This window comes from Calonectris borealis, chromosome 3, assembly GCF_964195595.1.
Source record: "Calonectris borealis chromosome 3, bCalBor7.hap1.2, whole genome shotgun sequence".
Lineage (NCBI taxonomy): Eukaryota > Metazoa > Chordata > Aves > Procellariiformes > Procellariidae > Calonectris > Calonectris borealis.
Window position 1 is genome coordinate 52667637 of NC_134314.1, and position 26293 is coordinate 52693929.

Below are 26293 nucleotides of genomic sequence, written 5' to 3' on the forward strand. Positions count from 1 at the left end.
GCCTGGGCAAAGGCCGCCTCCAGCGCTGGCACCTCTCCCGGGAGAGCCCGGCAGCCGCGCGTTGGCTCTGCCGGAGCCGTGCCCTTTGCTGCCTGCCGATAACTATTTTCCTTGAAGATTTCCCCGGCGCACTCGAGAGGAGTCTCATGGGGCCCCACTATCCCGAGCAGAATATATTGTCTTTTTTCTTCTCTTACAAGCAATTAATTATGTTCTGAATGTTTGTGAAGCTGCCTTAAGATTGCCACAGCGCTTGAGCCGTCATGCTAGCAGTCAGGATGGCAGTCACGCAGCGTGGCCGAGGGCCTGGTCATTGCAGTCATCACAGGGCAACGAAGAATAAGTCCCTGCTAAACCGCAAATGCCTGGCGAGCGCAGCCAGGCAGGACTGTCCGGGTTAGCCTTTTTCAGCAGAAAAACACAAGTTTGTCAAAAACAAACCTGTCTGCAGGATCACTAGGATTAAATGGTATACCAGGGATTCGTGGCTCCAGGGCACTTGCCGTGCGCAGGACATGTAATCACTGACCTTTTTATATGCATAATTTTTAGGGGTTTATTACTTTAACAGTGAAAGGAACAAGGAATAATTCTGCCAAAGTTATAGCATAGCTTGATTTTTCTGAGTGGTTTGAAAATACGGTATTGAATAACACAGGGAAGGAGGCAGAGGACAGGAGGTTTGCTTGTTTAGAAATGAAATTGTTGATGGGTGTGGTGTATTGATTGTAAATGTACACTATTTTAAATCATTGCAGGATATCTGCAATAGCTTTGGAGAGGAGCCTTTCAGATATGGAAACCTCCTTCAAATATAAGCAGAGGTCGCAGTGCCAGCTAAGATTAAAATTACCTGCTATTTCTCCTCCGGAGAAATTACCTGCTATTTCTCATTGCTTATAACTTCACCAAATTTGAATTATTTGGATTGAAATTTTCTGTGTCGGATGTTTATGCAAGGCTGAATATTTCAGGGAATTCCCAGTGTGTCTTTCCCTGAGAATGAGACTCAGGAAATGCATGCTGCTTTGGGATACCAACTCTTACAGTAATTTCATTGAGAAACTCTTACTCTTCCATGGGCTGAAGTATTTTGGAAGGGTGAACACATTATGCTTTGCCATTTTTTAGGATGAAGAAAGAGCTTTGTTTGTCATCTCTTTCTACATAATCTAGATGTGTGACTTCCCACCACAAATGCTTGTTTATCCATGCAGGTATCTATAAGGGGAAGAAATTTCAACTCCTTAGTGCTGCCATTGTTTTTCTTACCTCTCCTCTTCCCTAAAATGAACAGCACAATATAGAGCCTCTTTGGTCTAACTCCCAGAGCCCTGATAAACCGAAGATCAGCCATTCTGAATTGAGGCCTCCAAGTTTTTTGCTACAGATGTTGGTTGCTCTCTCGTGAAAGATGGGAAAAAGCACAAGGACAGACAAGAAGCTCTGCATAACAGCCCAACTGCTAAAGACCCCCTGGATATTTGTATTATTCTGTATATTATGCAAAGTATGTAATTTTGAACTAACAAATAATTGGCTAAATAGTATTCCAAGTGCAACGTTCACCTATTTGTATTTCGAGAACACTCCTGACAGACTCTGTGATAGTGGCTATTGTATCCTTTGACTGAGTGCAAGTCATGATTTGGTACGCAAGAAGAGAGCGCCAGGCTTCTGGCATAAAACGAACACAGCCCTGATCATACTTGGAGCTGCTTCTGAACAATGACTGGCACTGGCAGCCCAGCACACCACCAACCCAGCTCGAGCAGTGCTTACGAAGTATTTCCCTTTACCGTAGCATTCTCTTTGCTCTGTGTGCTCTCTTGAATAGAGCAGTAACGATAAGCAGAAATGACCTCTGTGAACACAGCAGTGCTGACCTGTTTCTGATCTTATGAATGACATGGACCACTTCTCTGCCACTTCTTTAACCAGTTCAAAGATCAAGTCAAGCATCAATGTCCACGGCAAGTTACCGTTTCAGCAAAGAGGTTAAGCTTCTCCTCATTTTGCTGTTTTCCCGTGTTATTTACTTACTTCTGGGGGATTGTCTCAATGAGGAAGATACCGGCAGCACTGACATTCCTATTGAAAAGCTTTGTGAAAGTATTTACTGAGATATTGCCCATTTATCCCTGGTTCTTTTGCTATGTTCCTGATCACCTCAGTCAAAACCACTTTTCATTCTCATCATTGAGATGAGACCACAGCAATGAGACTGTGGAGAGAATCTTCACAAGGATCACCCCTTGGTGCTGGTTTTTTCTTATTCCTGTGCAAGTCAGTTCATCTCCACACGGAACATTATGAGGCAACGTTAATAACTAGATGCCTGTGAGCACTCCATGGCTGGATCCTATTCACCTGCAACAAACACCCGAGCAGTATCAAGCCTGTGTCTTAAACGGGAATGCAGAAAGAGAAGAGTTGATTTGTCACTAAATGAGATATTCCCCATTACCTCTGATAATTCATAAACCTAGGATAGTAATTTCTTTGAAAGAGCTGGTTTTGTGTACAAACCTCTCTGCAATCATTTTTATATATCAGTCATATTAAAAAAAGATACTTCCCCATTTGAGGTATATACTTTTTAGGCTTGATTCTTCTCAGCTTGATTGAACTCGGTGCTCTTGAAATCAGTATATCAGGGATGATTCAAATTTCTCAACTTTAGCAAACAAATATTTGAACCATTCACTATGGTGACTTTCAGGGAAGAACCTAAATCACCTGGCAAGGACATATAAAGCCATTAAAACACGAATCATGAAGCCAAGTGATGGGTGTAACTTGATCAGAAAACATAAGATTAATAAAATATGCATGGAAAATTGAGTAGTTTGCACTAATTTGAGATTTAAGGGAAGTGAAAAATAAATAGGTTCCTGAGAAGGGCCAAGAGGACAAATCACAAAGAACAGGGCAACAGATAGATTGCTGCAGTTCTCATTTTCCTTGCACTGTCTGCCCACTCCAGTTCCTGCACGAGGAAGTTACAGTTAGTTTTCACAACCACTGAACACCAAGTGGTACAAGTTATATTGTTTTGCCATTCCTATAGTCCTTTTTTGATCAACTTACACCCAATCTACAATATCTGCAGCTGTTTTTGTCACTACTGAATTGGTCCGAGGGACTACTGCCCCAACCAGCTTATACAAATAAAGGCAAAAAAACCCATATTCTTCCTGCAACTGAAATGAAAAACATGTCACATTTTTAATGCATATTTTGTCATAGTCACCACATAACACATCATTACCCAAACCTTGGTTTATACCTGCAAACACAAACAGGAAAAAGACACGCAGGTGATACTTGCCAGCCTAAACCACGCAGAAGGTATCCCACTGGTTTCCCTGCAGGAGGGATCTCCGTGGAACGCTGAAGCACCAGCCCAGCTCCTACAAGGGAGCATGTACCAAAGTGTGCTGGTGATTGTTAGGAGTTCATTAAATTACATAAAGGTCTAAAGATTAAATAACATGTGTTTGACTTTATTCTTGCACATAATTGCAGATAATAAATACACATTAAAAAAAATTAACATATATTGTACTAAACCCACATATTCTAGGCAAACAAACTCCTTCCTATGAGTACATACTTCCCCCATGTTACCAAAATTGCACACTCCAGCTGGTACAGAATCTTGTACAAAATTATTAGGTCACCAGTACTTAGATGTGCTCTAACCTTTCTTCATGAGAGATGTAACAATGCGGATACTGCTCGACTGCATTTACTAGAATTTTTCCTGATAAAATACACTTGTTCTTTTGTCAACAGTCATCTTTTCTTTTTCTTCTTTTTTTTTTTTTTTATCTTTGAGTTTAATTTCTCCCCTATGAATCTGTTGTGGGATTCAGACAAGCATCTTTAAGATATATTTGTACAAGAGTATAGGATGAATCCAGATCCTCCTTTTTGCAGCCACAAATGCCTTTCTGGCATCATGCCTCCATGGCGCAAGTGACCTTGCATTTTGTAAGCCCTTGCAAAAGGCACTCACAGGCCTTGCATGTTGCTGAGCCCAACGCTACGGAGGCTTCCTAAGTGACTGCACGTAAGGAGTTGGTAAAAATAAGCTGTGAAAGATGCAGGAGAATGCCAGATTCCTCCATCCCAGAGCTGGGATCTCAGACCACCTTCTGTTTCCACAGAGCCATTACACAAAACCCCTCAGCCTTCAGGCAGGATTCACTCCCTTGTTCAGACATTCAGGGTACCACCCAAAGCAGTTGACACAGAGTGCATGTAGTTTGAATAGCTTTTTTTCCTTCATAATTTTTAAACTATAGAAATTTTCACAAATAAATTGAAGTGAGTTATTAAAGTAGAAAATACATCTGTTTTAAAATACAGGTTCAAAATATCAAACACATTTACTTACTATTTTTTCTCAGTTATCATTAAACTAATAATTGCTCTCATTCCTACACTTAACCCAGAAAGTATGTCCTTAACAAACTGTAAGACTGTCTAATAAAATATGGTATCAAATTTAGGACAAAAACATTTGTCATTGTGCAATAATGACCAGCAATTAAGACAGATAAGAATTCTAATCCAGTATCTCATAAAACCATTATGTAACCCCAGAGACGTTGATCAGCACAATAAATTTGCACTAAGATAGAGATGACAAATACAAACATAAATGAACTTAAGGACTCAGATAAGAAACTATGAAAAGGCATTCTTTTTATGAGCAACAAGAGGAGAATATGCCCCACAGGAACAGAAGCATCTGTTCTCAAACTCAGTGCTCTCTTGCGAGAGGATTTAGATAATCTATTTAAGAGAAAGAAATCAACTCACCCTGTCTATGCTACGTTTATAATGTATGACTAGTGTTAAACACATTTTTTGTCCATATGGAAAAAACAAGCAAACAGAAATGCTAGAGACATACAGACACATGCTATTTCCTTTTTTACAGTAATACGCTTCCTCAGGTTAAAGAATAGGATAACCCAAGGCATCCTCTAAGCTATTCATGCATAAAGTCACAAAAGGTGTACCTGTAGATGAATAAACTTTTTACTTGCAGGGAAAAAAGTAACATCATTAGTGCAGGGAAATTCAGGTCTCATTTGAATCAAAGACTAAATACCAAATACTGACTTCAGTGACAGGAGGAACTGGCTTTTGGGATTAAAAGCCATCAAGCTACATTGTGTTTTAGAATCACCATTAAGTTTTAGCCTGTAAGGATTGCTCAGGATCATTGTGCATTTAAGTGTTTGCTTTTTTCTTTTTTTTTTCTTTGCCTTATGTATACCGATTACAGATGACCAGGTCCTGAATCCCGCAAGTCAAAGGAACACAGAACATGCATTGACTGTTCTTAGCAGGGTAACCCCCAAATCAGTTATTCGGCAGGTAAGGAACTAGAAAAACTAATTTCAGTTGTTCTTTAGTACCTTGTTAGAAATAGACTGTACTGTCCCCAGCACTCAAGACTGAGGAGTTTAAGACAGGACCTTGTACTAATAAAAGACAGAGTATCAGTGTGAAAGAACCCCAAAATAATGCAATTACTTGGAGCTCCGGGGCAGCGGGGGGGAGGGTGGCTGCAATGTCAGACAGTACCAGTTTAATTCCTTGTTAGGTCTATTGCATAATGTTTTCTTTTTCAGCATGGTTAAACCCCTGTTTAAGGCAGGGCATGCATGGTTTGGCAACAGATCTTGCAGATAAGGAGAGTTGGTCTGCTCTGGGAAGTGGAGGGGGATCTGAAAGCAGTGGAAGAATACCAGGTCTGCTCTTCAGCAAAATAAAAAGCCACAGCATGTGAGTAATCCTATCTTCAGTCATCAAAGTATGTATTCAAGTCGTTCTCTGAATAATGATGGGATTACTCACGTGGGTAAGGTTAAGCACATTCTTTTGATGAACTAATATATCTGGACAGAAGCCATAGTATTCTATGCAGTTCTCTTCAGAGGTTTTCTCTGCAAATACTGGAACACCCACAGAACTGAGGAGAGCATAAAGATCCCTTTCTGTTTCCATGTAATTATCACACAGAAACTCCTTGAACTTAAACTTAGCGATTTTTGCTTGGCTTTGAAGCATGTTAGTCCTCATATAGGATATGATTTTGTCCTAATCCCAGGACCAAAATGCTACTTGACACTCTAGGAGAGTGCAGTGAAGAAAAAAATCTTTTATAAGGGGATATAAACCATTATTCTGGTTTCAGAAGTCATTGAAACTAATATGATTGTGCAGATATAATTGAAAATTGTGACCGTTAAACTCTACACTATACAGAACATTTATCTACAGCAATATAGATGTCTTATTTTGGGGTACATGGCAAAGTACAAGGGAAGACTTGGTTTGATGAGATCATACCAGCTACCATGTGAGTAGGTGCCTAAAATGAGAACAACTCTGATTTCAAACCAGGGGTGACAGGGTTCATGCAGCCCAGGCAAGAGAGGGCTGTCTGAACCTCGACACACAGAAGCTTCATGTACCACCCCCCTCAAACCAAGGGTGACCGAGAGAAGAGGAGACAGATCCTCAAGCAAGGAAGAAACCCCTATGTCTGGAGGTAGACTGAAAAAGGGGAGGTGGGACAGAAAGCCATAAAAACAGCAGCCAGAATGATGCATTCCTATCTATCAGTTTTCTGTGGTCCATAGTCATAAGGCACAATCACTGCACCAGCAAGTAAGTGTTGATGCACACATGAGGTGTAACAACAGTGGGACATTTACAGACACGTTGACTAAAACTACTAGAGTAACTGGTAACTCTTCTATTGATCAGTGTCCTCCAGCTAGCACTTTTTAAATTATATTTTTCTAACTGATTTTGTGTGGTATAAGGAAAAAATGAGCTACAGAAAGCTACTCTATGAGAAAAATGGTGTGTAGATACCATGTCTACTAAACATTCATAAACTAAGTCCACCTCTGTGCAGAGAGCCTGAATAAGACCCATTTGCCACTTATTCTGCTCCACTGAGGACTGAGAAGGTCTTGATGGAGGCATTTGGCAAAGCTGCTGGTGTAGCTCTTGAAAGCTATGAAGAATCTGATGCTAGATCTGAGCTGAAATAAGTGAGAAGGGGAGCACTGAAATAACGGTCTGGAATGAATATGACTTTCAAAGGCATCAGGCATTTTAGTTTTACCTAAACTAAAAAGAACTTACTAAGACTGCAGTAGATCCAGTGAACAATTTTTTCTAAACCACTAATAAAAACACATTTGCCATTCAACAGAATGAATAGTATACAAACTATTTGCACATTTTGCAAACTTAGCATTATTTTTTCAGTCAGAAGCTGTTCCACAGAATACTTTGCTTTGTTAGCAATGGCACCTTTTCCAGTAGAAAATTTGAAAAAAAAAGAATAAATTAGTTAGACTTTGAAATTATTGATATGACTTGATGCAATGTTAAGCCTTCTCTCTTGAATGATAAGTGTTTGAGTTTGCCATGTTTTGAAGTCTCAAGCCTGTAACTGTCAGCTGCAACAGGACAAGAGCAGAAAGGGTACTTTGTGGTGGGCTTACAAATCTAACTGCAGAAAATGTGAAGCAAAGAATCGGCATATTTTTTACATATGTGTAATCAGGTAGGTTCCAACATGTAGAGTAATCACTCAACTGGTCACAGGAAGTCAGATAGGTTTTCTGAAACCTGTGTAAGTTTCACAGGGGATCTAGAAATCCTATCAAATTTTCTGCAGTACCTCAGTCACGTGGAAAAGGTTTTATATACTTGCTCTGTTGAAAAGGCAAGACTGGATACAAATTAAAAGGCACAGATATTATAGAACAGTCACATTTCTTGAATAAAAATATCTTATAAATTAGATAATGATTAAAATTGGGAACAGCCATTTTGCTGTTGCTTTATTTCTCAGCGCTCGCTGTTTCTTGACCAAACATCTCTATCTTTTCTAATGCCGCACCACTGTGTGCTGGAGGAGTCTTTCCTGAACAGCTTTTCTTGTTTCTTCCCATTTCTGTGGCCTCCACCAAAGTATTAGTCAATGGTTTTCCCAGTGTTTCTGGAAGCATTATTGTTAATATTCCACTCAGAAGAGCCATGATTCCAACAAGCAACTAGAAGAAATAAACAGTAACTGTAAAGGTAGAAATGTCTTGCAAGTTATGCAACTCTTTCATCTTGCTTGAGAGTACATTTAAAAAAAAGCACAAGGAACTGTAATGTAAAGCAAAGATTGTAAGTCTTAAATATTGACTGTACAAAAGATCTGCCTTTTTTGTTGCATAAATGAAAGATTATGCAGCAGAATAATGAAGAGCAAGTGAAGTGTTTTGTTCCACCAGGGATCAATACAGTGCAAGCAGGAATAATTCTGTTTGAGAAAACAATACATATCTCTTCATTTGGTATTTCTACTACCAGGTGTGTATTTAAGAACTGATTCTAGGATTGCATACATTTATTTTTACATGCATGTTCACAGAGCTACAATTACCCTGCCACCTGTAATCTCACTTCGCACTCTAGCTCCTGAAGCTATTCCCCCTGTACCTGTCTGCTTGTTCCTCCTGCACACAGCCAGATCAGAATTTCTCAGTATGGATCATTGGCCTGGAGCCACAGAAGCGCACATCCCTGCTCAGGAGAGCACTTCAGCAGATAACGAGCTAGCTCTAAACAGGAATACTTTGCTAAAGTGCAGTTTCAGAGATCTGTTAGGGGTGCAGGCATTTACTGACATTTATTTGCACTGGGATCACATCTTGGATTTCTCCATGGTGTACACAGTTCCGTAATGACAGCTTATTTCAGCACGAGTGGTGCAAGGATCAGGATCATGTGGGGTAGATGCAGAAGCACACACATGCTCCAGGAGTATCATCTTTTCTTTCCCTTCATTTCTGTGCCTTGTTCAGTGAGAGCAATTCACACTTTCCTCCTTTGAACAGCATTAAAACCCTGACATTCTTCCAATGTCAGGTTGTAAATGACCCAAATCTCTCTTTATAGAAACGCTTCCACAGCATACATCATGCCTGGCCTCAGTGTTTTTCCATTTTATGACTGTGCACTTTGATACTGTATTATCCTTATCTTGCCCTATGCTGATTCTCAGGTCTGTCTTGTTTGTTTAATACTTTCTTTCCAAGTGTGAGAGAGAGCATTTGGAATTACTACGCCTACGTCTCTCACACAGAGCTTGAGACAAGAACTGGCCAGCTACCAACTGCAGCTAAGCCAGACTTTCTCCTTAAGTCAGAAAGGTGTTTTAAAATTGGAATTCTCCATTGTAACCTTCAACAGAGCTATTTTAATGCAAATGCACCGTGCTCCTGTTCCTTCCCCACTACCTCCAAAAGAGGACAGCTTGTCTCAAGAACTCTTTTGAGAAGCAGAATTCACAGTTGCATACACTCCTCTTTACGCACTTGCACGAAACATAGAGGCTGACAAAATAAAAAAAGAAGCAAAATACTGTTGAATACTACAAACTACAGTGAAAATAAAATAATCACGCTCTTACCATGAGAAATTAAAAAAAAAATCCTAGCAGTAACGTGACCCGAGGAAATGGCACTGAGTGACAAACTGAGGGAAATCCTTGCAGGCACATATATATATGGCATGGGTGATATTTCAAAATATATTCCAAAATATTAAAGTCTCACCTCTGAGTATCAAAACTCTTCTCCACAATTAAAACATGATTTTCTGCCATGGTAAGACAGGATGAATTGACACATGGCAGCTATTCCATGGTAACCTCTTTTATGCACATTCTTTAGGCTGTCGTAAGTTTATATCTGAGGATATCGAAGGCTGTTAAGGATATTGAAGCTTATGCGTACCCGTATATTTGGAGTTTATGAGAGCAGGGTCACTACTGATGCCCAACAGAACAAGGTTAAAGCAACACTGTGTGCTTTGAGTATGTGTGTCTTCTCTGTTTCGGTTAGTCTTTTAGACACTTTGCATTCTTCTCATGTTCTCCTTCCTCATGAACCTACCTCTTATTCCCCTGCAAACTCTCACTATTCTGTAAGCGTACACACCACCATCTTTCCTGCCTTTTCAACTCAGCTCTCTTCACGTGTTAGTTTTCTTTTTTCAATGTGAAAGCTGCTGCATGCCGACTAATTCAGTGTGTTTCCCTTCTCCCTGACCCTACAAAGCATTTTCCAGTATTTCCTATGAAAGACAGAATATGAAACAATTCAGTCACAGTATATTAACAAAAGGACTCCTCAAATGTCATCTACCTTTTCAGGGGCAGTAACCACACTTATCAATGAAGTTACCCACATTTAGTCAAAGCAAGTCTTCTGCAGTCTTATCTTGGCATACTTCTTCATGAGGCACCTGACATAATTTAGCTCTTGCCTCGCTCATAACAAATGTGTACATTTTGCATGTATGTACTATTTTACATATATAATTCAGCATCAGAAAATGTTCTTCTGATATAGTCAATGAGTTAAATGCTTATGGATTAAAGTGTGCTATTGTACAAAGTATTTAAGTATGTTTAAGCTCCACTGAAGTTAATTTGAGGCGAGTACCTGCTTAAATTCAGTGCTTTTTCAGGGTCTTAATTTCAAATCTGACTTTCTGCTTAGTCAAACCCTCAAAGTATTCCCAGCACTTCAGTACAGGCAGCAGCTTCTAACAGCTACCATAACTAACTTAAAAAAAAGATTTACCACATTTTTCATATGTCTTCCTCCCTACCTGGAGCAACAATTTTAATTTCACAGTGGGCTAAGACCAGGACTTAATATATTTGGTCTAGAACAAAAGATAACTTGAATTAAATAGCCCTACAAAATGATACTTTTACTTTTGAGAACAAATTATTATTTTAGTCTGCTATTTATATTTATATCCACATCTGATGGCTCTGAACCAATCTAAAATGTGATCTTATTTACAAAATTCCTACTTCAACAAAAAAAGGTTAAGTTTTGTCCTGAAAATCCATTAGTATTAGACACGGGATTTGCATTCATTTAACTTTACTGACCCCAAGGGAGGTTTTTTTTGATTTATAATTTATGGTTTATCTGAGAGAAAAATCAAGTCTGTTAAAGGGCTACTGTAACATAATTCTTAACAGCTGAGAAACAGAAATAGGTTATACATGGAGCAGTCACTTTACAGTAAGTTTTCTAGAAAGTTGTCACATGAAAAACATACTTGGCAAGTTATTCAAGATTTACAGGCATTCAAAAGAGATGCTTGCATTACTCACAGGTGGCATGACTGTATGGGAGGCAGACTGTCAAACAAAATAGCAATTAGTAATTGCTTGACACTGTGTGGTGTATACAACAGATCAACATGATGTATATCAGTTTACTTACAAATGTAATCCATTTAATTTCATTTCCATTCCAAAACACTTACGTTACCTCAGACTTGGCATGCTATGCTCCAACTCAAGACAAGCCTATTTAATAAACTGACAAATGTTTTATAATAGGAGCTAATAATGAAAACATATTCACTGTGAACTACTACACAACTCTACAAACTCTCTGGATACTTTTTGTACACTGAGAGTTGTTCATAGCTGAGATAATTCCTCTGTTTATACTGCCATTTGCACTGCTCTTCAGCATGTTTGAGTATTCCCCATCTGTGGTTTAACTGCAGCACTTCTGCACAGATAAACTTCATCTCAGCCAGAAAAGGCAAAACACTGACAGGAGAAAAAGAATGTTCTCCCATGACCGCTCTGTTGTGCAAATGTTTCCTCATCTTTTCTGGGATGATATCTTGGTTTATATGGGGCCATTATTAAGAAAGAAAACATTTTTTAGGAGCTTGAGGGAATAAATTAATTTGTGGTCTGCTTCATCCTCTTAACTTTCATCCAAAACAACTGAAAGTAATTAATTTAAATAATGAAACAAGTTCCCAAGAATTCTCTGAAACCAATCTCCAGCATCTATAATGGAAGATTTTATAGCTGCAAAATCAAAAGGACAATGCCACTTCTTCAGGAAATTCCAATGTCATAGACAAAACTAGAGTAAGAATCTAGGTGAAAGACACAACCTATTACATTTTCACCTTCTGACATGTGTAATCTACATATAACATTGGTGTGCTAGGCACAATGAATTCTAAGGGGTTTTGAAAGAACTCAAACTATTTTTAAATTATTAATAAACTCTTCTCTACTTAAAGCTTTAATATAACCTTTGTAATTCTTTCTGGTTTTACATATATGGGCATAAATTTCACTTCAGGAGTGAAAAAGCGACTGAATAGCTGCAGGATTTTTAAGCAGCAATTGCCTCATAACATAAATGTAACGAAGAAATGTAATTCATTTGTGAGCAGGAAATACATAAAATATTTTGTCCAAAATGGATTTGAAGCTACGTAATGCAAAGAAAATGCCCAAAGTCCACGAAGAAATGGTTCCACCTCTGTTTTCTTGGGGCAACTGGAGGAAGAACACAAAACCTAATGGTAGCATGACCTGGAGTCACCTACAAGTAGGATGTGCGTAATGAATCCAAGGTTCTGTTGCTTGTCAAAATCACTGTGAACCTCATCAATATACTATTTGCTTCTCTTTTTCTATCTCATGAATTGTTTTGTTTCTAAATGAAAAATGCAAAAAAGGAGCTTTGGGACAGCTGTGAAGACCAAGTATAGTAAGCATAAGACATTCTTGATCTTCTGGAAGGCTATTCCAAAGATGCAGTGTCCCAGGGAAACCATGGAAAAGATTAAGGCATAATATTATGAAAAAACAGCCACCCATGGTGAATTCCAAGAATGGAAGAACTATGCCTTTGAAAAAAGGTAAGAGTAAATCATGAGCATGGTCAAGAACTGCTAGGCCTGCAGATTAAAGAAGTATGGATTAAGACACTTCCTAATGTTACATGATAGACAAAGTATATTTTTATGGAAAATATTTTTATCCATTTTATACTAGGATTCAATGCATAAGTATGGTTATATCGTCCATCATAAAAACTTTTCGGAAGATTTCAGTGACTCAATGTCTCCCTTTTGCTTTAGCTGCATATTTTTAACAATATGAAGTTACTCTGAGACTTAAAATTTAGAACAAGAATGGTTCATTCAATTTTCTTTTCAAAATAAAAGTTCAACTTTTGGTTCCTGAGAACACAAGTGACACATATGCCTTTTCAAAACCAGAAACATTCACCATGGAAATAAATACTTACAAGTGGCATGAAAATCCAAACACTTCTCAGATATACACAGAAAGGAGCAACCACACTTCCTGCACGGCACATCATGCTTCCACTTCCAACAGCAAGCGATCTACACATAAACCAAATGATAAGAATTCTGGCAGATAAAGCAAACAATTAGAAATGCACAGACACTCAAAACATCAGTGGGATGATACATGTCTTTATGCAATGGTACTAGGAAGCTATTGCCACACCAGTGTAAGTTTATATTGTAATGGAGTTCAGCTGCTTCTACAATTAAGATTAAAAATACAACACTCATTCAGCAGAGACCATAGGATGAACAACCAGGACTTTTAAGAAAGGCATAAATAATGTTTAAGAAAGTATTGAGTATTCTAGTTCCTCAATGAAACCAAAGAATGCACATGGAAATGAAAACTAAATAAAAATGTATTATATAGCCAAATACTAGACAACTCTGAAGCAGCGGAGGAACTCATCCCAAGGTCTTTTGGACCACCGCCACTACTGTCAAGAGCTGCTGGATCTGGCCCAGGAGCGTAACAAAGAAAAGGAAATAACAGCAAAATAATGAAAAATATATGACTGGTGAAAGTTCTTACCTTACAATTGTTGGGTACAGTTCTGCTGTGTAGAGATATATAAGGCCAAATGCCACACCTATCGAAAATTTTCCAGCCATATTTGCTAAGATAATTAATGTACTGAAATCCTATTGAAAGAGAGCACAAATAAATAAATCACCAGAAAATAACACTGTTCCAAACTTCATTTAAATCCTTCAAAAGTTGTGACCCTCTTTAAACAAGAAGCAATACTTATTGCTTTCTTTTTTAAAATACGTCTCAATAAGTAACTAGTGTCCGTATAACTTTTTACCAGTCCTGGTTCACTGAAGCCCTGGGAACATTTTACATGTGACTCCAGCAATGAAACTGTGAAACCTGTACTGAAAATACAGAAATCTATCTTCGACTCGCAACCGCATTTTAAGAACAGACTTTAATCAACTATATGATTTAGCAGCTGCATCTACAGACTTAAGAGCCTTTAAAATCAATTTCTACTATAGGAATACTTTCAACGGTACATGACTAACCTGAGGTATGAACATAATTAAAACACAGATCAGTGCACTTAAAATAAGGAACGGAATGAGTGTGTTTCTCCTTCCCAGTTTGTCCATCCCAATGCAAGCAATGATATAGCAAGGCAACTCCACAGCACCTGTCAGTATGAAATTATTTTGTTTTAAGTCATGATTACACATGTTCATGTTATAACTCTAACTTCCTCTTTATGGGGATTCATTTAATCTAGGGGGTAATAAATAAGTGAAATCTAGAGAGAACCAGTGTGTTGGGCTAGTTCGTTTGGTAACAGAAATGGCAACAGAAGGCGGAAAGCATGGCCTAAAATACGATAGTGGGGGATGGAGAAGGACAAGGGGAACGGGTTTCACAGCACAGAGCAGCTCCCGTTCTCTTTGGGGTAGAAAATTACAGAAAACAGCAAGGCCACAGTCCTGCTTTTATGACACTGGCACTTGTGACTGAAAGCTCTCCATTTGCTGCTCTTTTGCTTCAGGTATTTTCACACCAACAGCTTAAATGTGCCCATGAGGAATATTGCTGGTGTCACACCAACACACCTCTCAGGATTTAACAGCTTCCACCTGGACAGGGAACCCAAGCCACAGGCGCCTCCCCCAGCTTCAGCCCCACATCACTCCAATGCAAAAGGCAAGTAAGGGCTCTCCAGGTCCGGTTTTCCAAGTCAGCTCCACAAATACAGAAAGTGCGGTTCCAACTTTCTCTCTTCTCCATTAAAAAGAGGGCAGCTGCTTACAATATCCCACTCTTACTCAGACCGTCTCTTCCTAATGTCTCTTTCCAGAGAAAAACTTCTGCAGCTCTAAAGAACTGGCGTTTGGCTAGGACTGTTCACGAACATGATTTGCCCCTAGACAAATTATATTGAGCTGACGCCAATTCAGACATGTTTTAAACCAACTTGCTCATGAAGAATGCTACTATGTCCAATGTAAAAGCACGGAAGAACATAAGATACAGCCCTGAACAAATATGCTGCATTCCTTTACTAAACACGTATAGTATGTCAATATACTTAGAATATCAGGAAACAATCTTTGGGGCCTGTGTTGGTAAAAGCAGGTTGCAATTTTTCAGTGTATGTTAGTCTGCTAAAATATTTTTGAAGGACGTGGATACAGTGATTTATGCACTGTGCTCCACCATAACATTTTTGTTTCTGTGCAATACTAGCATCCACTCTTCAACATGTCAGTCTACCAATACGCTATAATACATGACAACACAAACTGAGTTAATGAGTGCCCCAGTCCTTCTGTGCGCTTACGTACATGAACAGTCACATTCACTTCACTGAAAACACTCAGTTGCATAAAGCAAAGCGCATGATTTAATTCTCTGCTGACTCAGAGCTGCGTGCCTGATCTAGAGTCTTCTGAAGTCAATGGAATATTTCCACTGATCTTAACAAACTTTGGATCAGGCCTTGAATGCACTGACCTGCCTTTATAAACAACTTACATACCAGAGGAAGATTACAGTCAGACCGACAAAATTAAAAGAATACTAGAAGTGAATTAATATACTTTTGAGAAAACTAAAATTATTCTTGCTTCTGAGAATTATGAATCTTTTTTCTACACAGACAGATTCAATATGTCATGACTGCAAGTGATTAAAGGAATAATTTTTTTCTCCCGATTTCCTAGTTTGTGCCTTCAACAGAGCCATGTGAATTTTCTGTTGCTGGTCTGCTTCCCTTGGTGTTTGTGTGGATCTGCTATATGCTTGCAGGGCAAAGAGGAGAAAAGCAGAATATGGTTTTACAATCACAAAGACAGACGGAGAAGAATTTTGTAAACCAACAAATTTTAAATTATCTTCTTTTTTTCAGAAACAGTGAGAATTGGATTGAATGATACTCCTCCTTACTCAAGGAGTTAGTCAACTTTATGAAGCGTTAGCAAGAAACTTTTTGAACAAGGTTCATAATTGGATGAACAAAGTTAAAAATGTCAAATCTATAGACATTTCTAAATGTTATGTTCTAGTTTTGTCATAAACAGAAAAAGGTACAAAAATATTTACCTATGAGAAAGAGATTTAAATATTCATTGCCTCCTAGATTGACAGAACTGAGGGAAAAGACGTAGTACCCCAAGCTCCCCGTGAACCAGATCAGCCAGACTGTGATGGTCCTTCTTGCAATGTGCCAATTACAAAACAGGTCTAAGATGTTGTGCTTCTTTGTTGAGGACGTGTCACTGTCACCCGTTCTGCCACTGATTAGATCATCTTGTTGGACTGAGCATAGTTCAGAAACTTTGCAGGGGGTGCTTACTTTATTCCATCTTGCCATTATATTAATTACTTTTTGTGCGTCTTCGTATCTTTCCTCTGACAGGAGCCAAAAAGGTGTTTCTGGGAGCATCCAGCAGCACAAGACAAAGGGAAGAGTCGATATGGAGAGAAATATCTGATAGACCCACCAGGTCCGAACCAAAAATCCCACGAGTGCCACAATCATAATTCCCACAGCAAAAAAAGCATGGACATGCATAGAAGCCCAGGTTCGTGCTTTAATGCCAACAAATTCAGTCACATAAACAAAAGCCACAACCAGATAGCCACTTGAAACCTGGGGGTGGGAGAGAGGAAAAAAAAAGTGTGAGGTTTTTATCTACTCTCCTTGTGCAACAGCAGTAAAAACAAACAGCTAACAGTGTTCCACATTTGTGTACACTTAATTGCCACCGCACTGGCATGTCCCACACTGGCAGAAAAAAAGGCAACCCTGAAAACAAATCAGCTGGAGAAAAAGTTCACTCAAACCTTCAGACTGCCCGGACACTGTATTTAAAAATGTGAAGTGATTTTGGATGCTTCTCTGTAGTGGGGGAGAGCCAGCAAGAGACACCTAAAAAAGAGCCTAATTTGCTGATGTCACTAAGCCCTTCACCTCCAAAAATCAGGTCCCTGAATGACATCACAACTGGACGCTCGGGAAAATGAGGTCCCCTGACGTAATTTCCACTTCTGAAAATCTTGACCTTGGCTTTTAAGTAGACTATTAATAATCTGTATGTCAGGAAACTGCAAATTTATTGAGAATTACCTTCCACACCCTTGTAAATTATCTCATTAAATCGAATTTTTACAATGTTGGAAGAGAATCTCATATATTATAGGTTATAAGTTCTCATACGTTATCTAGCGAATGCAATTACTGACATGTTCTGCATTATAGTATTTCTTCATTGAATATATGCATATAACTGAATATATATATACATTTCAATTTCTCTATCAACAGTCAAACTCTTGGTATCTCAAACCATTTCAAAACACAGCTAGAAAATCTAGACTAGAAAATATTCCAGTATATTGTTTTGATTAATCAATTTTCTGGTTAAAAATATTCCAGTTAATAACCTCTGATTCTGAACCCACTGAACCTGATAGGAAAGGTGCGCTGATCTCAGGAGCACGGGGCTAGATCTTTAGATCTCCATCTCGCAAATCAGTCCCAGTTGGCAGTTAAAACCTACAGCATTGGTGTGGTCAGAGCTTTTTGCTTTTCGAAACTACCATAGTCCCTAGCCCATCAACAGCCAGAGGGACTCCTGTTGATCTCACTGTTCAAAGCTGAAATGCTCATGCAGTTTTTCCTGCTAGGAAATCCTTCTGAGCTCTAATCAGGCAAAAGGAGCTCCAGGTGCAAGGTCCTGTCTTGACTAATGCACTGTCAGCAGAAATAAAATAAACTATGTGATTATTTTCAAATTTCTAACCTACTTTAAATAAGTTACATAATTTTTCTTGTGATAGCATTCTAATTTCTTTATGCATTATATAGTGAAAGACTACAAATACTATGGTTTTGGATGTAAAACAGTACTTTAAAATTGGTTACTATGCATAAATATTGAATATATATCAGATATTGGATATATATCATACATATATATAAAAGTATGTGTATAGATATGCATAAACACATATACTGGAATACACTTTAGTACAGTATAAACATCTAGGTGTTAAACATGTCTACCTATGCATTTAGTATTTCAGATGTAGCTTAAAAGACCAAAGAGATGCATGGAAGAGAAAATGTGCATCTCTCCTCCATCACTCAAAATTGTAGAGATAAAAATCATACTTATTATAGATTTGTTATTTTAAGAAAAATACACTCCATTTCTAACAATAAGGAGAAATGCAATGGCAGCTGCAATGCAGAATCCAGAGTTTGCTGCTCACACTTGGTATTTAATTACCAGTCCAGCAGAGGTTGGGATGGAGGAAGTACCAAACACTGCTCCATACGGACGCTTTCTATTAATTCAAAGAGGAAAAGTGCTGTGGTCCAAGAACATTCAGACTCTCCCTGCTCTGCTGAAATAAGTGCAACAGAGGGGGCTTTAGAATAATGAAGTAGGGGAGGAAATAATAACAAAAGGGAGGTTTTCCTGAGAAGGGGTAGGAAATGACACATAAAAAGAGCCAGGGTGAACCCCTTTCTTACCATAGCAAGGAGAAAACGCACAATCATGAAACTGTAGTAGTCAAATGTGAAGGCCACTGCGATGCCAAATACAAACTGACCAGCACTTGTGAACCATATAACACGCTGTCTTCCCACTCTGCAAATCACAGCAGTAATAAAATTGTGAATAACCACAAACATTTTGTTAAAATACATCTGCAATTCCAGAAAGCCTATCTGGAAGTGAGTCTGGAAATACTGTACTTAATACTTTCACTTACCACAGAAACTCTGGTTTAGTTACCTATATTAATTTTTCAGTAATTCCAACATCCAAGAAAAAGGAAGCTCCTATGGATGGAACTTCCATGCCACAATTCTTGGCTGGAAGCAACGTGCAGAAGTGGGCATTAAATATGCTCACATCCAGTTTCAGGTTTAACTTTTACGTAACTAATCTGCAAATTTACTCTGTCTTATTTATGAGGACAGTAGGTAAGACTTGCTTTTTCAGATATTTTATATTAAGTAATGTCTAGTTAATAATTTCTAACAAAAGTTAGCTGTGATAACACATGCCATCTCTTGCCAAAGTAAGAACCAAGTTGGATAGTAATGAAAGGCCTCTGTAACATATCTTCGTCCAGTTATTTAAACTTGAATTCTCTAATAAATGACGATTGCATAGTTGCCCTGAATTTTCTGATTGCGTCGCAGCACACATGCATGCATATACAAACACAGAAATCCCGGAAGCTAGTATACTAACAGCAAAAAAAATCATGTCAAATACTAGCTTCCCATCCACAACATAGCAATTTCCAGTGTAAAAGAAGGGCATTTAGTAAAAAGGAACTTCTATTTGTTTATCTTCTTCCTGTGTCTCAGGGAGAAAATATACTAAGTAGCGCCAGTTGTCCCTAAACAAGTGAGCACATGCTATCAATAGGAAGCTCATCTGAGGAGAAAAGGTAGAAATCTGCAGTAGATATACAAGCCTCTATTGAGGATTCATTATATTCTATCTACAAATGTTCGGTAATACAAAATGCGTGGAATCATTTTTCTTCCCTGATAATATTCTCCGGGACTCTTATTATCTACTCCACTGTGAACAGCTTTTCACAGATGTGGATATTACGTTTAGACAGAGTGTTTGAGGACTTTCAGGGGTGTGGGCTCGTTTGTCGGATTTTCTCCATGAGTATTTGGTACTACATTAGAGCAACTCCTATTTTTCTCCAACCTGGACCTGGAGTCATGCACATTTGGTGTCTGATCCCTGCCAGAAGAGATCCCAGTGAGTCCTAGCTGTTGGAGCTCCTCTGTTGGGAAATCTGTTAATTGGGAATGGGAAGAACCCACAAACTTATTTCCCACCAGCCAGGATGTGTCAGAAAATAATAACTTTCAGCTGTAAAATCTACAGTTGTAAATCTGCAACTCAGAATGTGTGTATTATCTTAACTGGCTGTCCATGGCTTGAATTAATGGAAATGAGAACAATATGATCCTAACCTTATAAATAATGTCTGAGTGTTAATTGATAAAGCTATGAATGATTTAAAGGGACGCAGAACAAATGTTGGCATTATATTCTGGTTTTGTATTAAATACAGTTTCACAAAGCCTTGGATCGGGAGGCAGGATTGATTCCATGTGTTCTAAAAGCCAAATCAAAAAAAGATCATCTTTACTTTTGCGTTCCCATGTCGTAACCGTCACACCGTAGCGTTGTGCTAATGAAGGAAAATCAGAAAACAACACGCCTGGTCTCCTTTTTCTGCTTATACTGTCAGCTGTGGGATAAAACTGTGTCACCCTACACCTAAAAGAGCTGTTAGTCAACAAGCTCCTTTATAGAAAGAGATAAATAACACTAAACCAGCCTTCAAAGCAAAACACAGGTACATAAACTGCCTGAGACGAAACCAAGTACAGCGTAGATTAGGCGTTTGACTCTCATATGGATAGAGGGGCACGGCTGGGTGTTCTTCTGAGGTAAGAACGCGTGTGTTTGTTTTGAGAGAGAAAACCAAGAGAAGCAGGAGGATACAAACGTACATCCTGGATCTCACTACTGCTTCTGAGTCCAACTCTGATGCTGGATCTCGGCGCATGATCTGAGCTAACATCCAGGGAGGAAGTCTCGGAGGGGAGCGGGCTGAAGGACAGCCTTGGCACCGTGAGCAAGGGACTGCTCGGGTCAACTCCCTCCACAGACTGACTCTCCTCCTGCTCAAACTTTGTACGTGCTGGTAAATAAGTGAAACCACAGCACCGCTCGCTGACAACCATTTTTCCTCCTATCTGGACTAACCTCCAAGAGACTGAAGTTTAAGCTAACCACTCAGGGTAAAACTACAATTGGACAGCAAGGAAAAATAGTGTATGGGTGTTTATGTTAAGAACGTGGGGCCTGATCAAAGCCTTTGCATCAGCCCCACAGAGCTGGTTTCATGACAGAGGTTAGGAAATTTGTGATTTTAAAATACATGATTTTTAACTTTCCAGTAGCTCTTCAGCTGTTTATCATATCTAGAAATAAAACTCTATGTTTCCATGAGGAATCTCTCCTCATGGAAAATGAGGTGAAAATCTACTCTAGCAATAACATTCTACTGTCACTATTACTACTAAATATTGCGAGTCCTGTTAAAAAAAAAATTAATCTAGGGGCAAATACTAGCTGTGCAGGGCAATTTGAGGAATCAAGGCCTAGAACAATGGCTGATATAAAGTGGGAAAAAATTCTAAAAGCAAATGATTTGCGAATACGTTTTAAAATTAGTACTTGCTATCAGAAAAAGAAATTGAGTTAAACACCTCTGTGAATAAACCAATATCCAAACCTCCTGAATTGTGAATACATAATTATGAATACACAATGAATGAAAACAACAAAACAAGTAGATACGTGTGGTGTTACTGCAGACTGAAGCTACAATTTTCAGAGGATGGCACTTTACCTGTCAGCAATGTCACCAAAAATCACTGCTCCGATCAAGACTCCAAGCATGAATGTAGGCTGGATTAATTTTGCAAGCCATTCTCGGTCACAGACCAGATCCCACTGCGTAACAACAGTGCTCTTCCACTTTGTATCATCATAGAGAAATCCATCAGAACAAGAAAATACGGACTTGTTGCCTTTGTATTCATATGCCAGATCCAAACTGACTTCTCGTTTGGACCTGCTGCATTGGTTAAGTTCCCAAATTTCTCCATTTTCCAGCTGGACTACAATGTAATTTTCTGTTGATGTCCATAGCGTCCAGATGTCCTCTATACTTGATTCAGAGGAGTTGTAGAAAAGAACACTACTCACATTTCCAGGGATCCCACAAATAAAGTTAGGAGTAACAGCCATGAACACAGACGCTAAGTAATGGATACCACATGACATAGCTTGAAAGACACATGCAAAATAAACACATGCTTGGAATCTGTAAGGGAAAGAAAAAAGTTTACTGAAGAAAAGCCCTCTATACATGAAAAAAAAATCAACATAATTATTTTGCTAGGATCAGTAAATGGAGACATCATTAAAGTGTCTAGTGTTTTGTTACATAGTGCTGCTTCAATATTAGCTAAGCCCTGCAAGAGACCAAAGATGAGAAAAGGTCCACAGCAGAAGTAATCTATTGTCAGGAAATACATGCTGCTCTTAGTCACGTGTTTAGTCGTACACAGAGAAGACCATTTAAAAAGAAACAATTCTGAACTCAAGCACTTAGTTTGAAGCAACCTTCCACCCTCCAATTCTGTGTAGTACATCCTCTCAAAATAAGACCTTAGATTACTGGAATGGTGAGAAAAAACAAAACGTTACAACCTGAGGGGTTCTGAGGAATAGAGATACGCGCATCAAGTAAAACAAACTAAAGACATTATGTCCTTCATTTCACCTAATCATATCTATATAACTGCATTCCATCTATCCTCCATCTCTCTTTATTGCCTCTGAAAGACAAAGAGAGAATACATGTAGACACGTGTAGAGGAAGATAGAATCTGAACAGTGTGAAATGTTTTGTAACCAAAACATACCTGTAAACTGGGTTGGGTTTTGGCTTAAACAGGATGTGCAGTTATGCATTAAAGATTGTATCATAAAGCAAACATGGTAAAAGAATGTTTTATGCACAGCCTGAATTCTGGCATTTTAACAGCTTTTAAAACATGCTTGAGATGCCAGTAAATCTTAGTATATAAATTGCACATGTATTCTGAATTTCCAAAGACTTGCAATGAACTCTAGTATCACTGACTGCAAATTCTAGACAGTTTCTTGTAATCTAAGCATAAAGAGTCTTTTCCTCAATTAAATGTTAAAATTATGCACATAATTAGTACAACATCTGTTCAGAAAAAACACCATAGCTTTGGTTTCTCCTCCACTTTTTATTTCCTGAAGGCCAATCAATTGCACTCATTTGAAGAAGCATTCAATGAGCTTCTATATATACCTCCTTACTGCAGTATGCGCTGGGCCTTCGTAGTATGAAACAAAAAGCAGATTGTTTTTAAATGATCAGAGGCTATCTCCACCGAAGTTGTAGGAGATGATGCCTAAAAAACAATTGCCTTGAAATGTCTTGCGGGAAAAGTCAGAGCAATTCCAATCCCCGTAACAAATGTGACCTCTAGATCACTCCTCTCCGAAATGTATCTAATCTAGCCTTGAATTCCCCTAATACAGGTTGTAACAGCACCTAGCCTAGGACTTTTAAATCATCTATGATCACAATTTCTAATACATTTGTAAACTATCTATAACCAAAGTATTTAAACAGAATTTGCTGGATACATTGTCTTAATGTCCAATTAATCTTTCCAATTAAACAGTTCTCTTGTATAACCTAACTCCATTCACCATCCTCATTCTCCTCTGCCTTTTGTCTTGTGATTCTTATTTCTTTCCTTGGTAAATGGAAACCCGTTTGCCTATCCTGTTTTTCCAACGGCACTGTTGCTGTTCAGATGGACCACTTTTTATCCCCCTTTCTCTTGACAACAGCTCTATTGACTTTTCCACAGCAGTCTGAGGAGAGGGCTGAATCGCTAAACCCACTGTGGCAGCTCAAAAGCTGGCTCCACTTCCCTCTTGAAGACTTGGCAAGGCAATCCCCTCACACAACACAGGTGCTGTGCTGCTCTTTCCCAACAAACCTTGTGAAAGATATGGTCAAGAGAAACTGAATATAACGACAGCATCCCTTAAGCCTATCAATCCCCCCTCAAGAGAACAGCTTCTTGAGGACTAAGTAGCTAGCCATAAATCAAAGCAAGGCTAAACGTGCTCTGAAAAGCTTCTGGACTATCTTGGACCACAAAAAAGCAAAGATTATTCTGAAATGTAACCTTTGTCCCCCTATTAATGCAGACAAATACGGTCAGCAAAATTTTTTAGTTCCTCTTGTCTAGTTTCATTTTAACTGTTCCCATCAAAAGTCACAAACTCATTTTAAAAATAGCAGAGCAAGACCAAATTCAACAACTTGGACTATTGTTGCAGTATGCAGAATGACTGCAATCAGGACTAGAAGACCTCTAGCAAATTAGCAAATTTAATCCCTAGAAGCTGTGCAGGTACATCTTCTACTAGCTAATAAAAAGCGGCATACCTGGAACCAGGATCCCCAGTATTTGCAGTATCTGTCATTATGCGTCAGGAAATTGCAGTGTCAGGTAGCCCACTTGGTATTTCCCAGGCAGAGGAAGAATTAAATAATTTCAAACTCCCATACATTCATCTTGAGTTTCTTAATTAGCTCTCACAGGACAAGAAATTTCAGGTTCATCTCTTCTCTTTTACCCAGTAAGAGTGAGCAGGAAAGATATATTTATGCCCTTTCTTGTTGAAGAGGCTTGAAAGAAGGTAACAACTTGTAAGGATACGGACTGAGAAGATGGCATGAACCAATGCATTACATTATTTTTTAAAAAGGCAAATCCCAAGAGCATCACCAGGGCTATGATTTTGATCAAGTCTAGCTAATCTCTGCACTAACTGCTCCCTTGAGAGTTTTATCTTATCTCTTCCTGAACACTTCTTGTAATCGGACTTCAACAACCATTTTGACAGACTGCTCCACTGTCAAATCTTTCTGTTGGAAAGTTTCTCATTAAATCTAATCTCGATGTCCCCTTTTTCAGTAAGACTATTAGCAGCTTATAAAACATCCAGTGCAACCCTGAATAAATCTTCCTTGTCTTTTATCACTTTGTTGTACAGAATTATCAGTTATCCCCCTCTAGTTACTTTCTAAAACTATATAAATTACAGTCCCTTACCCTTTCCTCATTTTTCCTTTGTGTCTTATAGAACAGTTTCCACCTCTATAAAAAGCAATAAAGGATTTATTTTAAAGAAATATCTGTGTCATGCCATATTTCACCCATCTTTCAGGGGTTTAACTTAGAACTAGATATAACTGATTCTTGTTAAAATGTTCCTCCATTTTCAATATTATGAAAATCTTATTCAGTTCCAACAAAGAAATCCATGAAGAAGATACCACTCTGTAGTATCATTATTTTTCTTACCTAATTTGCAGCACCTACTCTAAGCAAACACAAAAAGTCAAACAGAATGCCAGATATTAATAGACATAATTCATGCTGTTTATGACTTAATTTAAGAGCAGGAAAACATGTGTTTTTACAGCAAAATGGCCATGTTGTTGCAGAATCCTGCAGGATGGATTGCACTAAAGTTTTTAACCTCTAACTGCTCAACAAAAAAAGCCAAGGAGCAGGCAAGGGAAGCAGGAATAGGGAAGAATAAGGCCTGATGTGAATCTAGAAAAGTGTTTGGCAGCACCAGTGGCTGAAGGAATCCCACAACCCTGCCACCACACTAGTGGGCTGCTCCCCTGCCTGTAAAAACTACCTACTGCTCTCTCCAGTAAAATTCCACAATGGGCTGGCTAAGCCTCTCTCTGTACATATATATTTTTATATAAAACACACACACAAAAAAACCCAACCTGAAAGCCCCCTTTTGTTGAGAAGGCAAAATTCATTGCTGACTACAGTAGTGTAAGAACATCCCCACCGGTGCTAGATTGAAAAACCCAACCTTATGAGCTGCCGAGAATCTCCTGTGGGGAGGAAGGGCTTTTCTTCTAGAAAGACCAATTGTGTAGAGGTCAGGAAATTCATTAACTTGCATAGTTACCACAAGGAGTTAATTAGGCTATTAGTGACAGCGTATAGAAAACATGAAAAATACGTAGGGAGGATGATATGTGGGATGGGATAATACTACAGATGCATTGAACTTGCTTGCCAGAACAGCTGAAGATTGAAAAGGGACAGAGGAAGACCCAGGCCCAGCCTCATGGTTTTCTAGAACAGAGATCAGGGCAGCAGACAGCGCTGGGCAAGGAGGAACATAAAGCTGCTGCCTGCTCTCTTGCTAGCCTGGGATCCCTCCCTTTGGACCTTTGGGTGCCCTCCTACTGTGGCCATGTCAATGCTCTTCCCCAGTCTTAAAACCCTGGGGCCAGGCAGCAATCCATGGGCTGCTGCTTGGCCGACGCTCAGGCGATGGCTGA

General features: G+C 38.8%; 1 protein-coding gene across 2 annotated transcripts in view; it reads right to left on the reverse strand.

Annotated features, from left to right (window-relative positions):
* Window positions 1–3204: 3204 nt before the first annotated feature.
* SLC22A16 (solute carrier family 22 member 16) overlaps window positions 3205–26293 on the reverse strand; it is a 39275-nt gene continuing 16186 nt past the window's right edge. Inside the window, exons 2-8 of one of the 2 annotated variants that reach the window (XM_075145667.1) lie at window positions 21701–22177; window positions 18771–18888; window positions 16331–16880; window positions 14290–14417; window positions 13793–13902; window positions 13194–13293; window positions 3205–8099 (exon numbers count right to left, since the gene is read on the reverse strand). In XM_075145667.1, coding sequence (XP_075001768.1) covers window positions 7887–8099; window positions 13194–13293; window positions 13793–13902; window positions 14290–14417; window positions 16331–16880; window positions 18771–18888; window positions 21701–22177 — 1696 coding nt within the window. In that variant the 3' untranslated portion in view covers window positions 3205–7886. The remainder of the gene's footprint in view (window positions 8100–13193; window positions 13294–13792; window positions 13903–14289; window positions 14418–16330; window positions 16881–18770; window positions 18889–21700; window positions 22178–26293) is intronic. The other variant, XM_075145668.1, reaches the window with a different exon arrangement.